The sequence below is a fragment of the Lissotriton helveticus genome, chromosome 2_2 (assembly GCF_964261635.1).
Source record: "Lissotriton helveticus chromosome 2_2, aLisHel1.1, whole genome shotgun sequence".
Taxonomy (NCBI): Eukaryota; Metazoa; Chordata; class Amphibia; order Caudata; family Salamandridae; genus Lissotriton; species Lissotriton helveticus.
In genome coordinates this window covers 351563976-351584456 of record NC_136060.1, presented here as the reverse complement: position 1 = coordinate 351584456, position 20481 = coordinate 351563976, and the positions used below count along the sequence as shown (strand labels likewise).

Here is a 20481-nt window from a genome sequence, read left to right as displayed (position 1 = left end):
ATTAGCTGTTGAATCCTGGCTTGCGATCAATGGCATCAACCTCTAGGCTCAGGCAAAATGCCAGTCAGGGTTTTCTAGGCTGCAGTAAAAGTTAGTGGAGACAATGGACATTTCAATATATACTTTGTCGGGGCTGGTTTTTGGCCGATTTTGTTACAGGGCCGAATGGCCCCCAGGGGCCCAAAACCGTCGTCCACCCGTGCGGCGCACCGGGGGATTGCCCGGTGCCCGCTATGGCCAGTCCGGGCCTGCTGGTAGGTCGCTCCCCCACCACACAGCTCCGCCTGTGTTTCCTGACCCAGCCCCAGCTGCCGCTGCTGTAGATGTTGAGGCCCTCCTCCACACGCAGGCTACCACCTGCGCCTCATCACTGGTGGCCAGTGGTAGGCCTTAGGTTTGTATCACTGTCACCGTCTATCTGTCTTCCCTGTACTGCCCATACTGTCTTCTGGTGTCTGTGACCGCTGTTGCCTGTCTACCCACTGTGCCTGCATTCTTATCTGTGCCCGTTCTCTTGCCTTCAGCTCCCCTGATTGTGCTCGTTTTCTTGCCTTCTGCTCCCCTTATTGCACTTGTTTTTGTTGCCTTCTGCTCCCCTGATTGCACTTGTTTTTCTTGCCTTCTTCTCCCCTGATTTCACTCGTTTTTCTTGCATTCTGCTCCCCTGATTGTGCTTGTTTTCTCGCCTTCTGCTCCCTTGATTGCACTTGTCCCTTGATTGCACTTGTTTTTCTTGCCTCTGCTCCGCTGATTGTACCCGTTTTTCGTGCCTTCTGATCCCCTGATTGCACTTGTTTTTCTTGCCTTCTGCTCCCATGATTGCACTCGTATTGCACTAGTTTTTCTTGCCTCTGCTCCCCTGATTGTACCCATTTTTCGTGCCTTCTGCTCCCCTGATTGCACTCGTTTTTCTTGCCTTCTGTTCCCCCGATTGCACTCGTTTTTCTTGCCTTCTGTTCCCCTGATTGCACCCGTTTTTTGTGCCTTCTACTTCCCTGATTGCACTCGTTTTTCTTGCGTTCTGCTCCCCTGATTGTACTCGTTTTTCTTGCCTCTACTCCCCTTTGTGCCCTCTGTGCCACTCGTTTCCCCCGTTGTTTGTGACCTTTCTGCCCTTTCTTGGGACCTTTGTGCCTCTGTGCCACTCGTTTCCCCCCGTTTTTTGAGACCTTTTCTGCCCGTTCTTGTGACCTTTCTGCCTCTGTGCCACTCGATTCGCCCTGTTTTTTGTGACCTTTCTGCCCTTTCTAGTGACCTTTCTGCCTCTGTGCCACTCGTTTCCCCCCGTTTATTTGTGACCTTTCTGCGCTTTTTTGTGACCATTCTGCGTCTGTGCCACTCGTTTCCTCCCGTTTTTTGTGACCTTTCTGCCCTTTCTGGTGACCTTTCTGCCTCTGTGCCACTCGTTTCCCCCAGTTTTTTGTGACCTTTTCTGTCCTTTCTTGTGATCTTTGTGCCTCTGTGCCACTCGTTTCCCCCCGTTTATTTGTGACCTTTCTGCGCTTTTTTGTGACCTTTGACCCTGCTTGCAGGCAGGTCGCCCCCACGCCGCTGCTCGTCACCTGACTGCCTGGTTCCTGCCTGGTTCCTGCCTCCTTGTTTTCCCTCCCCTCTGCCCTGTGCACCAGTTCCCGCCGCTCCCGATCTGACCCTTTCCCGCCACTGCATCCCTGCGGCCCGCACCCCTGCACACCCGTTCACCTCGCTGCTCCTGCCTCCCAACTGCTCCTCCCTCCCAAGCCACCTGATATGCATGCGGAGAAGCAGCCGCGCAGCGCGCGCAACCTATGGCCTGCCGCTCCCATCCGTGCCTGGACTGCGCCCAGCGCCAGAACCCCTAGACCCCGCGCACGCAACGACACCAGAATCCACTACGATGCTAGCACCCTCCACGCACTCAACGCCGGCCGAAACCACACCTGCTTCCAGGCTGCCCGGAAATGGACTCACGGACCCTTTTCCTGCCACACCTGCAGCTTCACCTGCAACAGAACCACCAAACCTCCAAGGACTGGACCCAACCACCTCCGCTGCATACTCCTCAACAACCGCTCCGCACGCAAACACGCCATCGAGCTCTTGGATCTGCTCGACACCTCCGCCCCAGATGTGGTCTTCCAGACCGAGACCTGGTGGAACGACTCCTCGGCACCCGACATCACCATAGCGATCCCGGACGGCTACAAGATCACCCGCAGGGATCGAGCTAACGGAATCGGAGGAGGAATAGCCATTGTCCACAAGTCCACTCTCAAGGTCGCCACCCACGCAGACGACACCCTCAACACCACCGAACACCTGCACTTCCGGATCCACACCGACCCCAACACCACCCTCAGAGGAACACTCATCTACATACCCCCCCGGACCCTGGGCTCAGTTCAGCAACTCCATCGCTGACCTCGCCAGAACCCACACACTCGCCTCCAAGGACTACATCCTTCTCAGGGACCTGAACTTCCACCTCGAGAACAACAACGACGCCAACTCTGCCACCCAGATCGCCAACCTCGCCAACCTGGGCCTCAGACAACTTGTCACCGCACCCACCCACGCCGCCGGCCACACGCTGGATCCCGTCTTCTCCACAGGCTCCCACGTCGCCTTCGACCACACCACCGAACTCCACTGGACCGACCAACGCTGCATCCATTTCACCTTCAAGAAACCAACCACGCCCGAACGCACCCAACAGCTGCCTCGCCATTGCTGGAGCAAAGTCACCGAAGACCAGCTGATCACTTCCCTCGCCAAGAACCCACCCACCGACCACACCAACCCAGGCGCCGCAGCCCGAAACCTCAGACAATGGATTGACGACTGCGCCAACACCCAAGCCCCACTCAAGAAACCCACCAACAGCCACGCCAACAAAAGAGCCACCTGGTTCACCGACGAGCTCCAGACCTAAACGCGCATGCCGGAAACTGGAGAAGACATGGCTCCACAAACGCACACCGGACAACCATGCAGCCCACAAGAACGCCACCCGCAGACACCACCACCTCATCAGATTAGCCAAGAGATCGTCATTCACAGACCGCTTGGATAACATTGCACACGACAGCAAAGAGCTCTTCAGCATCGTAAAGGAACTCTCCAATGCCAACGACATCCCACCCTCTCAAAACTGTGCGACTCACAAGCCATCTTCTTCCACCGCAAGATCGCTGACATCCACAACAGCTTCAACACTACGACTGCCCCAACTACGCCAGACTCCACCTCCCCTGTGAACACCACCAGCAGCAACCGTCTGACCTCCTGGTCCAACGTCAATGACGATGAGACACGCAAGGTCATGAACTCCATCAACTCAGGATCTCCGTCTGACCCGTGCCCACACCACGTATTTAACAAAGCAGACGCAGCCATCGCACCCCAACTACGGAAGGTCATCAACATCTCCTTCGAAACAGCGACATTCCCGGAAAGCTGGAAGCACGCCGAAATCAATGCCCTCCTCAAGAAGCCCAAAGCGGACCCCAAGGACCTCAAGAACTTCCGGCCCATCTCCCTGCTCCCGTTCCCAGCAAAGGTCATCGAGAAAATCTTCAACATGCAACTGGCCTGCCACCTCGAAGACAACAACATCTTGGACCCATCCCAGTCCGGAATCAGACGAAACCACAGCACCGAGACAGCCCTCATTGCCGCCACAGACGACATCAGGCGCCAACTAGACAACGGCAAAACATCAGCCCTCAGCCTCCTGGACCTGTCAGCCACCTTCGACACGGTCTGTTATCGCGCTCTAAAGACACGCCTCCTAGAAGCCGGAATCCAAGAGAAGGCTCTTGACTGGACCACGTCCTTCCTCTCCGGCAAACCCAGAGCGTCCGCCTCCCACCCTTCCGATCCGAAGCCACCGACATCATCTGCGGCGTCCCCCAGGGTTCATCCCTCAGCCCAACGCTGTTCAATGTCTACATAGCCCCCCTCGCACAAGTGGCCCGCCATCACGACCTCAACATCATCTCCTACGCTGACGGCACCCAGCTCATTCTCTCCCTCACCAAGGACCCACACACCGCCAAAACCAACCTCCACGAGGGAATGAAGGCCGTCGCGATTGGATGAGGAGCAGCCGTCTGAAGCTGAACTCGGACAAGATGGAGGTCCTCATCCTCGGACCCACTCCCTCAGCCTGGGACGACTCCTGGTGGCCGACCACACTGGGAACAGCACCAACACCCACGACAATGCACGCAATCTAGGATTCATCCTTCGACTCCTCCCTCTCCATGTCTAAGCAGGTCAACGCCGTCTCCTCCTCCTGCTACAACCCCCTCCGCATGCTCCACAGGATCTACAAGTGGATCCCGACCGAAACAAGAAGAACGGTGACACAGGCCCTCGTCAGCAGCAGACTGGACTACGGCAACGCACTCTACGCAGGAATCCCCACCAAACACCAACAACGACTACAAAGCATCCAAAACGCCTCCGCCGGACTGATCATCAATGTACCCCGCCGCAGCCACATCACCCTCCACCTGAGAGACCTACACTGGCTCCCCGTCGACAAGAGGATCACATTCAAGCTCCTCACCCACGCACACAAAGCACTCCACAACGCTGGACCAGCCTACCTGAACAGCAGACTCAGCTTCCACACCCCCACCCGCCAGCTCCGCTCCGCCAGCCTCGCCCTCGCCGCTGTCCCCGCATCCAACGAACGACCTCCAGCTGCAGATCCTTCCCCTACCTCGCCGCCAAGACCTGGAACACCCTCCCTACTCACATACGGCAGACCCAAGACCTACTCACCTTTAGAAGACTCCTCAAGACCTGGCTCCTCGAGCAGTAGCAGCACCCCCCTCCCATCAGCGCCTTGGGACCCTCACGGGTAAGTAGCACGCTTTACAAGTACTCTGATTGATTGATTGATGTTGAACTATGAGAAAGAGGACTTCTTAATCAGTAACACCACGACCTTAATCTTGTGAGGTATCCCCACTTTTTTCCTGTTGGTTTTGCTGGTATTAGAAATGTGTGCACTATAGCTATTACACAACCATTCAGTATCACAGTGTGTGCTTTTACTCTGAATATTCCTAAGAAATTGTTATACGACAAGTTTAATTAATTTTCCAGTAAGCACATTGCATTTTTGTACAGGAAATCGACAAGTGTTCTGAATGTTTTATTACATGCATAGGGTGCAGTACGTATTTACACGATTACAAATATGGCCAAAATGTGTAGATGCAAAGAACACCACTGTGTCCTGGCTAGCATGTAGGTGTAAACACAATGGCAACACATAGCAAGGGAAAGTATTTTGCCAGGTAGTGTTCCAACGTATTTACATTTATAAGCCACCTTTAAGTGTCCCCTGTAAGTCCACAACACTGGGTGCAAAATGTTTAAAAGGGGGGCCTTCTGAATATTAAAGATTTTTTTTTCCTACATTGAAAATTTGCAAAACTATCGGTCACTGTGTAGGCCAATGCACATGTTCTACTAACAAGCCTATTGTGAATAAAAGGTGTTTTTTATTACTCAGTCTGGAATAATGATGGGAACTATCTTAAAAATTATTTTTCACTTTTTGTCACAAAATCTAATGCAGTAATTAATGCAGATTTTTCTGAAGTGTAATGGAAAAGGAAATTTTCTAATAACAGGTTTTCTAATTATTAATAACTCCCATTGCATGTTGTACATTTGCAAAGAGTCATAAAAGTTGGCTGGGATGGAGACCTGAAAGGGGAAGCAGAACACTGCCCAGCCAGTTGCATTCCCAAAATGGGAACCATTTTGTGAAAAGGTGGGGGACAGCTTCCCCTTTGCTAATCAGTTATACTCTAATTCTGGGGTTGGTGACTAACCATTGGCTTGCAACCACATTTGTATTAAAGCATACATCTTCGACTCATAAATAGAAGAGGGTGCTGGTTTCACAGCCCCTCCTATTTGCGATCCAGAAAATGTTGCATAAGCCCATTTATGAGCTGGGAAACAAATTGTATGTATAACAAGGTTATTTTGCAGGCGCAAACCCTGTGATTTCACGAATCTCAGGGTTTGCAACTGCAAGCGAATTTGCCACATCTGGCCCTTACTCGTCAGCCTACAAAAAGGTCTCAGAAAGATTATGTAGGTATTTGATTCTCTCGCTCAAAATCAACTTTAATTCATGAAACTATATGATGCAATCCTAGGACTTTTTATTGCTTTCTCTTTAGCCTGCCTGGGGTTTAAAAAGAGTGGGACACAGGCAAGGATACACATTTATAAGAGGTTGCTGTTGTGAAATTGAGGGAATCTGGCACATACTAATGCAATGTATTTACCTGTGCTACAGGGGTAAATGTAAAATGTAAATTGATACTTGTATAGCGCACTACTCACCTGCAAGGGTCTCAAGGCGCTTGTACGAATACCGCTGTAGAACCCATCCTGGCTTTCCCTGTGAGGTGTCCACTCCTGGGCACCCCCAAGGTGGAGGCCAGGCATCCTTAGTGTTGTGGGGGCCGTTGGGGAGATTAAGCAAGCTATTGCCCAGAGTTGCAGAGTGGGACTCCATGATTGGAATAGGCACCGAGGCGAGAATTATCAGGTCGGTGGAATTTTTGAGCCTAAGACCCGCCAAGGTAGGGAATTGAACCCTGGTCCCGGGCTAGACCTCTGCATCAGGGTCTGCCGCTCTAACCATTGAGCCACACTTCTCCATCCCTAGCTCCTGCACAGCTGTGGCATGGGGCTTTCGCTTGCTCCTGATGCACTTCATTGACCTTTCTGGTCTGGCTACAGACAGCTTCAGCCATCTGGAAAACCATATGTTATCAATTTTTTATTTTATTTAAAAAGTACAATAAGAATTTTTGGGAGAAAGTGCTTTGGGTCATCCCCTTGAGACATTAGCTTTCATGTGTTTTATTTATTCATTGCCATTTGATGACAGGGTTGTCCATCAGATCCATGACATTTCAAGGATGGCTACATTGTCCAATTTGTGTTCCCATTACGATTTGGTGATGTGGCATCAAGCAGTTCTTTTTTCACACTGCTGAGCTGCAGTAAAATGTAGCTTTGATTATTTTCTTTGCTGACATGATAACATTCTAAGTGCTAATTTATGTTTTTTTTGTTCAGGAAGTGCAAGCTGTTTGGATGCCAAAAACTGTAATACACTCGCAGTGATTACTCAGTCTTGTACCTTTAGTTCCTAGCTGTCATGATAGCATGTTGTTAGAGGAATGAACATGGGCTTCCATAAGGATGCATGGAAAATACTGCCAGTTTGTCTAAAGTATCTACTATGCAACAGTTTGCTGCATATGTCATTGAGGCACACCACTTACAAAGTAGTCTTGTTCCTTTGACTACTTTTGATGATTCTTTTCTTTCAGTGTACAGCTTAATTCAGTAATGCAGTATGTTCAACCAGAGAGCACTGCTCGTATCTTCACACACAAGAGAGAAACATCTATTAGCAAACAATTCCTCTAAAACATATGTCAGACCTATTGGCTGTGCCAATGCTTGTTCACAATATGGTTAAAAAAATTAATATAAATTAAAGAGGACTATAACTACCATCTGAAATGTGTAAAAATAAACAATAAATGCAAAACTATGTTACCTACTACTGCCACAATATATTAACTACCTACTGCTAGGGAACCAATTTCACTATCACCACCGCGGGATGTGGCAAATGTGGTTTAATAACCTCAGAACATTGTAATGTGGAGAAATGAATAGCCTATTTTGCAGGAATGAACGGTTCAGAAACTGTTTTTACCTCATGGTCATTTTGAGTACAAAGAAAAAAATGTTGCGTCATGATAAGGAATACAAAATAGGAACTGATCAATTTGTTCTCACCTTTTAGTGCCTAAGGACAAATATAGATGGCTAATGGTTTCCAATATCTGGCTCTCGAATAGTTTATCAGACATTTTTCTGACCAAGTATAATTGGTATTTGTTGTATATAATGCACTGAGCTTCATCAACAGCTATGGTTCTGCAGAACTGGCACAATAACTGAAGAGCTTGGAGTTGTTCTAGGAAAACAAAGGGTAAGCTTGAGTGAAAGGGTATTAGAGTTATTGCCTAGGCATTGCAATGCAGATTTTCACACAAATGCATTCAACTTAGGTTTCCTTGCATGTGTCTGTAAAATGCTTTATCTGGATAATAATCAAAGTAACCCAAATCATCCATTTCAAGTAAACAAGCATATTGTTACAACGTTGGATTAACATTCTTATATTAACATCAGTACACTAAAACAATTATATTTCTTAACTCTTATCTCTTCTCATCGTGCAGCCTTATTGGTGTTCATAAGATGGAACCTTGACCTATGTTAACATGTAGTGAGGAGGGTTTATAACAGGGTCATTGGCAACTGAGCGTGTCTTTGTGCCAGAAAACCTGAACTATCAGATACACATTGAAAGGGAATTTAAGTTGAAAAAAGGCGGCTCTATGTCATTTTTTTCTGGACAAAGACACTACAACAATCCTTCTTATTAAGCATGTCATCCAAGAGGAAAATAAAATATTATATAGCATGTTTGTATCGAATAAAGGACAATCTGTATTCGACAACTCCTGTTTACTTGTCTAGAAACACACCATTGTCCAGCCCATTTTGTTAACATAAAATTGTAACTTTTAATCAGATTTCATTTGGACTCCCCTTACAACTAGATATGCCCCTTGTGCATCTGGGATCTTTGAACTACATTTTAGACACTCATTTAGCTACCTCATTGATCTGTGACAAACGTCATCACTGTGCTGCATCAGGTTCAGAAGAGACATCTCTGCCCATTCAGGTCAGCCTATTGTTTGCACTTGGAAAGCAGACCTCACCTTTTTCACACCTATACAAATTCTAATTTGGCTGTCAAAAGTGGGAGAGCAAATGCACATATGGCCCAAGGAGCTTCAAACAGGGACAATGTATCTTCCTAAGACTAACATTTCCTTAATATTTATAACAAAAATTAGACTTCACAATTGATTTGGATATTTAATAGCTATTAAACATTGATGTTTAAATATTTTTATAATTAGTCCCATCCCTGAGATGCAGTACTAGGGTTTTAATCTGTACTCTGGTTTTCTACATATGACAGCTAGGCCTGCCACAGAGAAAAATAGCTTTTGGGTACTGGTCACTCTAAGGACATGTTAACATTAAATTTCTACATGTCCTACTTTTAAATACCATGCACCCTGTGTTGTGGGCGGCACGGTCTAAATAGAGGTGACTTTTTAATATTTAAAAGGGAGGTTTTGACCAGTCAAAGGGGTTTATTTTGACAGGTGGAACGCATTTTTAAACAGCTGCAGTCAGGTGACAAAGGTAAGCCTGAAACCATGTTTGCACTGTCGTTACAGTGGATGGTACAAAAGGTGCTGCAGTACACTGGTGGCAATCAACTAACATGCTCTTGGTACACTGTGCACTACATACTAGTGACTTATACAGAAGTTAAATATACCCATTAAGAGTACGCCAATTGGACCCTGTTCAAACGCACAATTCATTATGGTCAGCTTCAAATTATGACTTGGTTCCAGTCTTCCGCAGCCAGTAACTACCATTGGAGCTGTGTACTTTTATCCACAATGTCCCCTTAAATCTTTAAAATTTCATGTCTCCGGTTCTTGTCATCTTAATATCATGTTATTTACTAAATTTCACTTTAAATTTCAATCCAGTTTAGGATTTCTTTTGCTCTGCATGTTCACTTTATTACTGTTTGGTACTGCATAGGGAGGAAAGCATTAACAGCAATAAGGGTGTGGTGGTACCTAAGTATTGATTGTGTTTTTTTATTGAAGACAATTTTCAAGCACAACAAAATATATTACCTTTGTTCCTGATGATTTATCCTGAATACAAAATACACTGACCCAAATTATTATAAATTAGAATTTCAAAATTACAGAAATCTTCATACAAAATAAACATGTAAGGGGTCAAGATGGCGTCCGCCGGGTCAGAAGTGTAAGCAGCAACTCCCGGCCCCCCCCCCACCTCAACGCGACTTTAAAAGTATCTAAAAATACTAGACTTTCCACCCTTTGTCATCACTTACTTGCAAGGTCTCACATTTGCGGTAGTGGTATTTTCGGCCCAATTCTGTGGAGACTTTTTGGTGTGCCTTAGGCTCTTCTGGTCCTCTTCTACTGCAACTGTTGCCGTCGCTGGCTCCTGCTGGAGGTGTGTATGCTCCTGTTTCGGCAACGCCCTCTCTCGTCATGCAGACCAAGTCAGCTAGAGCAGGGAAGTCCCAGGCTGTCTTGGATGCAGCTGGGACAGGTAGAGGGGGTCCTGGTCTTTGAGCGCAACATAGTGGAGCTGGCTCGCAGGAAGGAGAAGCAGTAAAATTGGACAATCCTCATGGAGGTGAGCAGGGGGGGAGAAAAAAGTTCCAGCATTGTTTATGCCTGCCAGCAGTAGGAAATCCATGTTGTCTTAAGAGCCACCGCAGGTAGATTGGAAAACCCCAGAGTCTGCCTCACAATGTCAGGGCACCAGCCTTGCGGAGGTGAATTAGCGTCCCCTGGAAAGTGTCCAGCAGGTTCAGGAACGCCTGAAGAAGTAAAATAAAAAATATATCTAACTGGAGCTCTAAGGAAGGGGGGTTGCAGGTAACAAACCGGGATTGGTGGGAAATCAAAGTATTTTATACCCATATCTTAAAAACTGTAAGGACAATCCCAAGCAGCACACTAAGCCCACGGAGTCAACCATAGTAGTACAAGCTGGACCCCTCCAGAATAAACCCACAGTGCGTGGAACATCGAAGGCTGGGAGGCAAGGGGAGGAGTATGTTGGCTATTTATGTGAAGAAAAGCTACTCTTTGGAAAAATTCTTCTCTATGTCGCACCCCTCCAACTGGAGAAGAGTCATCAGGTAGCAGTGGCAGCGAGCTGAGCAGCATACAGCTTGAGCAAAATGTCAGTGGTAACATGGATATGGGACAGATGACCGTGCATTAGAAGAAGGCACCCACAGAAAAGGTGATACAACCAGAGGATACAGGTACATTGCTATGGGGCTACTCTTTTTCATCAGGACTGGTACTCGACGCGGGGGCCGCCCCCAGTAACATGGGAGAAGGCCCACCGGAAAACCTAGATGAAGAGATCACCTTGGTGGTGATTTACCAAGGTATAATGGATCATAGAGCGGAGACCCGTATGTAGAGCCAGAAGACACAGGGTACCTGTTGGAAATTTCAGAACATAGTCAGGAAGATCACAAAATCCTGTACCAAATTCGTGGACAGGATTAACAAAGCGGAGGTGCGCATATCCACCCTTGAGGATGAAGTGGCAGCCCAGAATCCATAACTGAAGCCATGCGTGCACATGAGGATGACATCCAATGTAAACTGGTTGACTTAGAGAATCGCTTGAGGCGGAATAACTTGAGAATTCTGGGTATCCCAGAGGGAACTGAGGGGCAGGATATACGGAAATTTGTGATGGATTTATTTATCAAGGCCCTTCCGGAACTATCAGTGTGGAACTGGGACCAGGAAATTCAAAGGGCACATCAATTTCCGTTTAAACAACAACCTGTTAGAGCAGGGCAAACCGCTCCAAAGCCCAGAGCTATTTTGATCTACCTAAATAACTTCCTGGCTCGCCAGGCAGTACGGCCCGATAGGAAGCGTACAGGGTAGGGTACACAGTTTTTTGTTAGACCTTATTTTTGCCACCAAACAGTGGAAAAATGCTTGCAACTTCGCCAATTAATCACACCATTCCAAGGCTGGGGCATGCAGGCTTTTCTGCTGAACCCTGCAACGCTAAAAGTAGTGTAGTAAGAGCAAACATTTTCTTTTTTTCATCAGAGGTGCAAGCCAAAGAATATTTACATTCACCTTAGTGGCAGTTTTCAGACACAGGACTCTGTACCTCTGTGTTCTAAAAATGCCTACTTATCGGTTAGATATTTAATGATTAGGTTTTTCATTTTTGGAATAATGCAGTATTGAGATTTTGTGGTAGGATTTCTTTGGATGTTTTTGGGTGGGTAGGCTAGGCATGTCGGAGGGGGGGTATACCGGGCAGCATAGGAGCTTCCCATCTCACGGGACCTTGGGTCCTCTTGATTGGTTTGTGGGAAAGGGAGGGGGGTTAGAGAGGGTAGTGGGCAAGGGGGGGTAGGGTGATAGGGTGGGGGGCACAAGGCTGGGTTGGGGTGAGTGTGATGGGAAGTGGTGTGCTTCTGGGCAGAAAAGACCAATCCATATCATGAGGAAGTTGGACTGCTTTATGTTTGTTATGTGCGTTAATATTAGTAGAAGAGAAATGTGCTGGGTTAATGCTGCAGTAAGATATGGGGGTAGGGTGACACCTCTAGGGATACGTATATGTTCGTTTAATGTATGTGGGCTGAATAGTGGTGGAAAAAGGCAGAGGGTAGCGGCTGATCTCCGGTTAATGAAACCTGACATTCTATGTCTACAGGAAACACACATCCCGTGGGGTAAACGTAGGGTTGTGAAGGAGCTCAGCTATACCCTGATTGCCGGTTCATTACAGGCTACCACAAAGAGGGGAGTGGCTATCTTGGTGAGACAGGGGATTCAGGGTACGGGGAGGATATTGGCTGATAATCATGTAGATGGGTTAATACGGAATGTGCTATAGGGGCTGCCAAGTTTGCTGAGTGCTCGGTCTATGAGTCGAAATTAGACGAGGCATCAGTATTGGAAGGGCTGAATGTCAAATTGGCATTATGATAAAAAAACACAGAAGATACAATAGGTCTAATAAGTTCTCATAATAGATAATACTTATTATGAAGGAACAGCATGTCTGATACCTAGTGGTTATCTGAGAGAACATTTAATACTTAGTGGTTATATAAGAAAACATAGGAGAGCAGTCAGAAAAGTCTCAACTCATGAGTGAAGAAACCCATCAGCACACCTGATTGGTGGAGCCTCGTCATCTGGGTTTTATAGCTGCGAATGATGCCCGTAAGGCAACTCCTCAATTAATTCAATGAGGTTTGTAAAGTGCGGATCATCAAACGCGCAAGAAATCAACCATCACACAGAAGACGGGTGTTATAAAGAGCTGATAGGAAAAATTGCAGTGCCCAAAAGAAAACAATAGTGGTGAAAAGGTTAAAAATACCTGTCGTGATGACTAACAAATAATTTTATTAAGGGTGACCATCAGGACGGTATGTTCTAAAAGCAGAGTGGGTATAGTATTTTGAAAAATATTACTAACCATCAAAGATATAAAGTGGTCAACATGTTTCAGCCCTCACGGGCTTTCGTCAGGACCTATGAAGTACACTACTGCAATTGTGAAAAAGGACCTACCAATGGTATGGTCTCTTCAGCCCAAGAACTCTCCTGTGAAATCAAAACACACAAAGAAAAAAGAAAAGAGAAAATGGTCTATATACAATACATAATAGTCTCTCAGAAATTGAGTGGATCTAAGTATGTACAGACTAATTTCCAAACACTGTAAATACCATATTACAGTCATGCATTATCTACTCACCCATCATTGAAGGGAGGAAAGGCCTCACCTCTCCTGGCGCTCGCTCAGGAAGAAAGAGGCCACGCTCTAAATGAAAAGAGAGGGGATAAACTTGCACTTCTAGGCATAGAATATATATAACTTTTGAGGAGCCAACAACTAAAAAAGCGAGCAAAGCAAGGCAGGACCACGGGTCATCGGGTTAGTGAGAGGAGACTCCTATATAAGCCCCTTAGGGAGTTGATCAACTGTTTGCCATCATTCTATGCTATTCCCAATATTGAAAATGAAAAACTATTTCTAAAAAACAAAGTGTTTCAAAGTGATAGTAAGTTGCTGGGAAAATAATGAAGCCAGATTTAGCTAAGTCGAAACAACTTGCAGATATTATTGAGAGACTGTATGTTACTCAATGTATCCGCCCATATAGACCCAAACAGTCTATTTTGCAAAGATATCTGTAAAAATCGCGCAGCGCTCACCCACCTGTCCGTCGTTGCCTCGGTCGTTTAACTGAGCCGAGGGGAAGGTGGTGAGGCTGCGTGTGTGAGCGTGTAAAAAGGGCTGTGGCGGACCTAAATGGCAGCTGGCTCAAAAACTGACTGCATTTCGATTGGTCAATAGTTCTGGACCCCAGCCAGTAGTGAGCTAGGAAAACGGAGACTGTGTGCCTCGCTGTTTCCCCATGCTGTAGTGATGTTAGTGTTCACCTGACTGGGCGCACAAAACCAGAAACGGAAATAAATAGTCCCGGTTAGTGTTTGTTATTACGTTGTTCCTCACTCATTGGTTGAATGAACTACCAATGACAGCGCGAGGCGGCCGGGAGAAATAAACACTCGTTTTTCATGCGAGAACCAAGTATTTAAGATGTAAAAAGCATTCACTCAAAGGATTGAGCATATTGCATAAGTTAACCAGATGAGGGAAGCTGTCTCCGTATTTTAGTCATGTCGACTTTTTTTCTTTCATGATGCAGATTGCCCCGATTGCTAAGAAGACACTAGTACGAGTAGAGAGTAAACAGGTTACCGCACCCAAAGGGCACAACGACAACCAATGTGCGGCGTCATGGGTGGTTGAATGTAACACATTCCTTTGATGCAGATAGACTGGAGATAAACTAGAGATAAACAGACTGCCATTGACCATATGTTCCTTGGGCCTTTCTAACATGTTGTATTATCATATTGAGTGATAGCACGTATTCCGAAGCTCTCTGTAACGACTCATATTCTGTTCGAAAAAACATGTGTTTCAAATAGATGCGTCAGGCAAAAAAGCACGCATCGCATCTCTATAATCAGTGTATTAACCTGTCATCACTCAAGCGTTTCACCGTAGTGTGATTTAGTATTATGTAGTTTGTATCTCAAATTATATCATGATGAGATATTTGTGCAGAGAAGCTATAGGTAGGGATCACTGTATTTACAGAATAGAAAAGAGGTGTATGTGTACCCTTGTTATCAAGACACAGTATCATCAAACCTATATCCTATGGGGTTGGCTTAAAGTTGTAGCCAAGGAATATCATCGTTCAACCCCCGTGTATCACATTTAAGTTTAAAAACCCATCTCTGTTCTTTTTTGAGTAGGAAATGTGAGATGTCGCCAACATGTGGAGGTATGTATGGTTGTTCAAGAACCACCCATTCCAAATCATCAGCCGAATGTTTCATGCTGAGGAAATGGGAAGTCAGGCGTTTGGCTTGTCTGTTGCATCGAATCGTGCTCTTGTGTTCTTGTATCCTTAATTTGATTTTCCGCGTTGTCATCCCTATGTAGCGCAGGGAGCAAGGGCAGGTGATCTGATATATAACCCTTTCGCTGTTGCAATTTGTATGGTTTTTCAACAGCCATGGACGACTTGTTCCAATGTCTACTGACAGAGTTTTCTTAGTCTGGGGACACACCGAGCAACTCCCACAGGGATAATGACCCTGTACTGGTGGCAAATTCCATAGTCTGGTGGCAGTGTCGCATCTGGTGTTCGTGGGCCTGGTGTGAACCAACTCGTCTTTCAGATTCGTACTCCTCTTAAATGCAAAAAGTGGCAAAGGGATGTTGTCTCCTGTGCTGTTCAGAATGCGCCACTTATGTCTGATAATCTTCTGTATTGTGGAGGAGGCAGTACTGAAAGTAGTTACGCACACCAGTCTGTTGAGTGGAGGTTTTTCGATAGCCGGTGCAAGGAGTACATCACGGTGGTTATTAGAGGCTCTCTTGCAGGAATTCTTGATAAGCCTGCTGGGATATAGGCGTTGTTTCAATTTGTCTGACAGAACTTTAGACTCAGTGCGGAAGTCTGATATGGCTGAGCAATTCCTTCGAACCCTCAAAAACTGCCCAAATGGGAGATTCTCACGGAGGGATCTAGGATGATGGCTGTCAAACCTCAGCAGGGAATTGCGTGACATTGGCTTGCGGTACAGGCTACTCGCAGGATGTCCATCCTCCGGGATAATCAGCAAATCTAAAAAAGCAAGTTCTGATTTGCTGTAGTCCACTGTGAACCTCAAAAATGGATTCTGGTCACTAAGCCAAGTCTGAAAAGATAGTACAGACTGGCTATCTCCACGCCATATTACAAGGATGTCGTCTATGTACCTCTTCCACAACACCATCTGGTGGAAGTATGGATTGTTGTGGTTGAGGACATGATTGGTTTCGAAATGATGAACGTAAAGATTAGCCAGACTCGGCGCAAATTTACTGCCCATAGACGTCCCAGACGTTTGAAGGTATAGGGAGTCTTCGTAACCAAATTTTTTTTGGGTCATAGCAATTCTGGCTAAATCCATGATAAAGTGGATAGGTGTTATACTGTCATGTGTAGTATTCTCAAGGAGTTGCTGTACAGTTTGTAGAGTCTCTGCTTGCGGTATGCAAGTGTACAGTGACTCCACATCAAAACTGACAAGCATATCTAAGTCAGTGTTGAAAGTTGTCTCTGGTAACAGTCGCAGGACATCTTTAGTGTCCTGGAGGTATGTTGGCATAGTTTTGACACGTGGTGCCAGAAACACATCCACAAAAGAAGACAAAGGTTCCAGCAGTGATCCAATTCCCGATATTATTGGGCGCCCAGGAGGGGGCCTGATGGTCTTGTGAATTTTGGGCAGCGTATAGAAATACGGAGTGATGGGGTGGTTGGTGACCAAAAATTTGGCTTCACTCGTTGTAATCCACCCCTCCGCAGTAGCCTCCTCAACCAGACATTTAATTTCAGTGAGGAGTCTGATTGTTGGATCTATACTGAGAGGTGTATAGAATTGGTTGTTCCCCAACTGTCTGAGGCACTCGGACCGGTAGGAGGTGGTGTCTTGAATCACAATGGTACCCCCTTTGTCGGCCGGTTTGATCGTGATGTTCTTATCATTAGATAGAGTGGCAAGAGCTTGTCTCTCGATCTTAGATAGGTTCTGAAATTGCCATGTTTTGAGAGATCCAGAGTTTGTATCTCGTGTAGTACAGCGTTTTCAAAGGTGTCCACTCTCGATGGCACCTGGTGTACCAAAGGCATAAAGGTGGATTTGGTCCTAAGCCCTGTATTCATGTCAATAGGAGGTAGTGTCAGGTCTGTGTTTTCTTTGAAAAAGAAGTGTAGTCTCACACTCCGAAAAAATCTCTCCACTTCACCACGCAGTTGAAAGGCATCTCCATTATTGGTAGGAACAAAGCCAAGGCCCTTATTAAGAACTTGTTTTTCTAGGGGAGATAGAGTGCGAGTGCTTAAGTTCACTACTAAATCTTCAGTGTCATCATGTGTTTCAATCAATCCCAAGGAGTGGGTGGCCTTGGGGTTACCCACAGTTTCCACCACCGATGCCTCACTATGCCATGCAACCACAGTATTATGACAGCCAGGCTTTTTTAGGGCAAGGCCGAGGCTGGAACAGAGGGAGACGGAGAGGCCCCAATCAAGTTCAATGGGCAGACGAATTAGATCCCCCAGTCACTCGCAGCAAGCGAGGCCTATGATTGAAACACATGATGACACTGAAGATTTAGTAGTGAACTTAAGCACTCGCACTCTATCTCCCCTAGAAAAACAAGTTCTTAATAAGGGCCTTGGCTTTGTTCCTACCAATAATGGAGATGCCTTTCAACTGCGTGGTGAAGTGGAGAGATTTTTTCGGAGTGTGAGACTACACTTCTTTTTCAAAGAAAACAACACAGACCTGACACTACCTCCTATTGACATGAATACAGGGCTTAGGACCAAATCCACCTTTATGCCTTTGGTACACCAGGTGCCATCGAGAGTGGACACCTTTGAAAACGCTGTACTACACGAGATACAAACTCTGGATCTCTCAAAACATGGCAATTTTCAGAACCTATCCAAGATCGAGAGACAAGCTCTTGCCACTCTATCTAATGATAAGAACATCACGATCAAACCAGCCGACAAAGGGGGTGCCATTGTGATTCAAGACACCACCCCCTACCGGTCCGAGTGCCTCAGACAGTTGGGGAACAACCAATTCTATACACCTCTCAGTATAGATCCAACAATCAGACTCCTCACTGAAATTAAATGTCTGGTTGAGGAGGCTACTGCGGAGGGGTAGATTACAACGAGTGAAGCCAAATTTTTGGTCACCAACCACCCCATCACTCCGTATTTCTATACGCTGCCCAAAATTCACAAGACCATCAGGCCCCCTCCTGGGCGCCCAATAATATCGGGCATTGGATCACTGCTGGAACCTTTGTCTTCTTTTGTGGATGTGTTTCTGGCACCACTTGTCAAAACTATGCCAACATACCTCCAGGACACTAAAGATGTCCTGCGACTGTTACCAGAGACAACTTTCAACACTGACTTAGATATGCTTGTCAGTTTTGATGTGGAGTCGCTGTACACTTGCATACCGCAAGCAGAGACTCTACAAACTGTACAGCAACTCCTTGAGAATACTACACATGACAGTATAACACCTATCCACTTTATCATGGATTTAGCCAGAATTGCTATGACCGAAAAAATTTTGGGTTACGAAGACTCCCTATACCTTCAAACGTCTGGGACGTCTATGGGCAGTAAATTTGCGCCGAGTCTGGCTAATCTTTACGTCCATCATTTCGAAACCAATCATGTCCTCAACCACAACAATCCATACTTCCACCAGATGGTGTTGTGGAAGAGGTACATAGACGACATCCTTGTATTATGGCGTGGAGATAGCCAGTCTGTACTATCTTTTCAGACTTGGCTTAATGACCAGAATCCATTTTTGAGGTTCACAGTGGACTACAGCAAATCAGAACTTGCTTTTTTAGATTTGCTGATTATCCCGGAGGATGGACATCTTGCGAGTAGCCTGTACCGCAAGCCAATGTCACGCAATTCCCTGCTGAGGTTTGACAGCCATCATCCTAGATCCCTCCGTGAGAATCTCCCATTTGGGCAGTTTTTGAGGGTTCGAAGGAATTGCTCAGCCATATCAGACTTCCGCACTGAGTCTAAAGTTCTGTCAGACAAATTGAAACAACGCCTATATCCCAGCAGGCTTATCAAGAATTCCTGCAAGAGAGCCTCTAATAACCACCGTGATGTACTCCTTGCACCGGCTATCGAAAAACCTCCACTCAACAGACTGGTGTGCGTAACTACTTTCAGTACTGCCTCCTCCACAATACAGAAGATTATCAGACATAAGTGGCGCATTCTGAACAGCACAGGAGACAACATCCCTTTGCCACTTTTTGCATTTAAGAGGAGTACGAATCTGAAAGACGAGTTGGTTCACACCAGGCCCACGAACACCAGATGCGACACTACCACCAGACTATGGAATTTGCCACCAGTACAGGGTCATTATCCCTGTGGGAGTTGCTCGGTGTGTCCCCAGACTAAGAAAACTCTGTCAGTAGACATTGGAACAAGTCGTCCATGGCTGTTGAAAAACCATACAAATTGCAACAGCGAAAGGGTTATATATCAGATCACCTGCCCTTGCTCCCTGCGCTACATAGGGATGACAACGCGGAAAATCAAATTAAGGATACAAGAACACAAGAGCACGATTCGATGCAACAGACAAGCCACACGCCTGACTTCCCATTTCCTCAGCATGAAACATTCGGCTGATGATTTGGAATGGGTGGTTCTTGAACAACCATACATACCTCCACATGTTGGCGACATCTCACATTTCCTACTCAAAAAAGAACAGAGATGGGTTTTTAAACTTAAATGTGATACACGGGGGTTGAACGATGATATTCCTTGGCTACAACTTTAAGCCAACCCCATAGGATATAGGTTTGATGATACTGTGTCTTGATAACAAGGGTACACATACACCTCTTTTCTATTCTGTAAATACAGTGATCCCTACCTACAGCTTCTCTGCACAAATATCTCATCATGATATAATTTGAGATACAAACTACATAATACTAAATCACACTACGGTGAAACGCTTGAGTGATGACAGGTTAATACACTGATTATAGAGATGCGATGCGTGCTTTTTTTCCTGACGCATCTATTTGAAACACATGTTTTTTCGAACAGAATATGAGTCGTTACAGAGAGCTTCGGAATACGTGCTATCACTCAATATGATAATACAACATGTTAGAAAGGCCCAAGGAACATATGGTCAATGGCAGTCTGTTTATCTCTAGTTTATCTCCAGTCTATCTGCATCAAAGGAATGTGTTACATTCAACCACCCATGACGCCGCACATTGGTTGTCGTTGTGCCCTTTGGGTGCGGTAACCTGTTTACTCTCTACTCGTACTAGTGTCTTCTTAGCAATCGGGGCAATCTGCATCATGAAAGAAAAAAAGTCGACATGACTAAAATATGGAGACAGCTTCCCTCATCTGGTTAACTTATGCAATATGCTCAATCCTTTGAGTGAATGCTTTTTACATCTTAAATACTTGGTTCTCGCATGAAAAACGAGTGTTTATTTCTCCCGGCCGCCTCGCGCTGTCATTGGTAGTTCATTCAACCAATGAGTGAGGAA

General features: G+C 46.0%; 1 protein-coding gene across 1 annotated transcript in view; it reads right to left on the bottom strand.

Annotated features, from left to right (window-relative positions):
* Positions 1-20481, bottom strand: part of SH3TC1 (SH3 domain and tetratricopeptide repeats 1) — a 328239-nt gene that overhangs the window by 57040 nt on the left and 250718 nt on the right. Inside the window, exon 13 of the mRNA XM_078678530.1 lies at positions 7837-8017. Coding sequence (XP_078534656.1) covers positions 7837-8017 — 181 coding nt within the window. The remainder of the gene's footprint in view (positions 1-7836; positions 8018-20481) is intronic.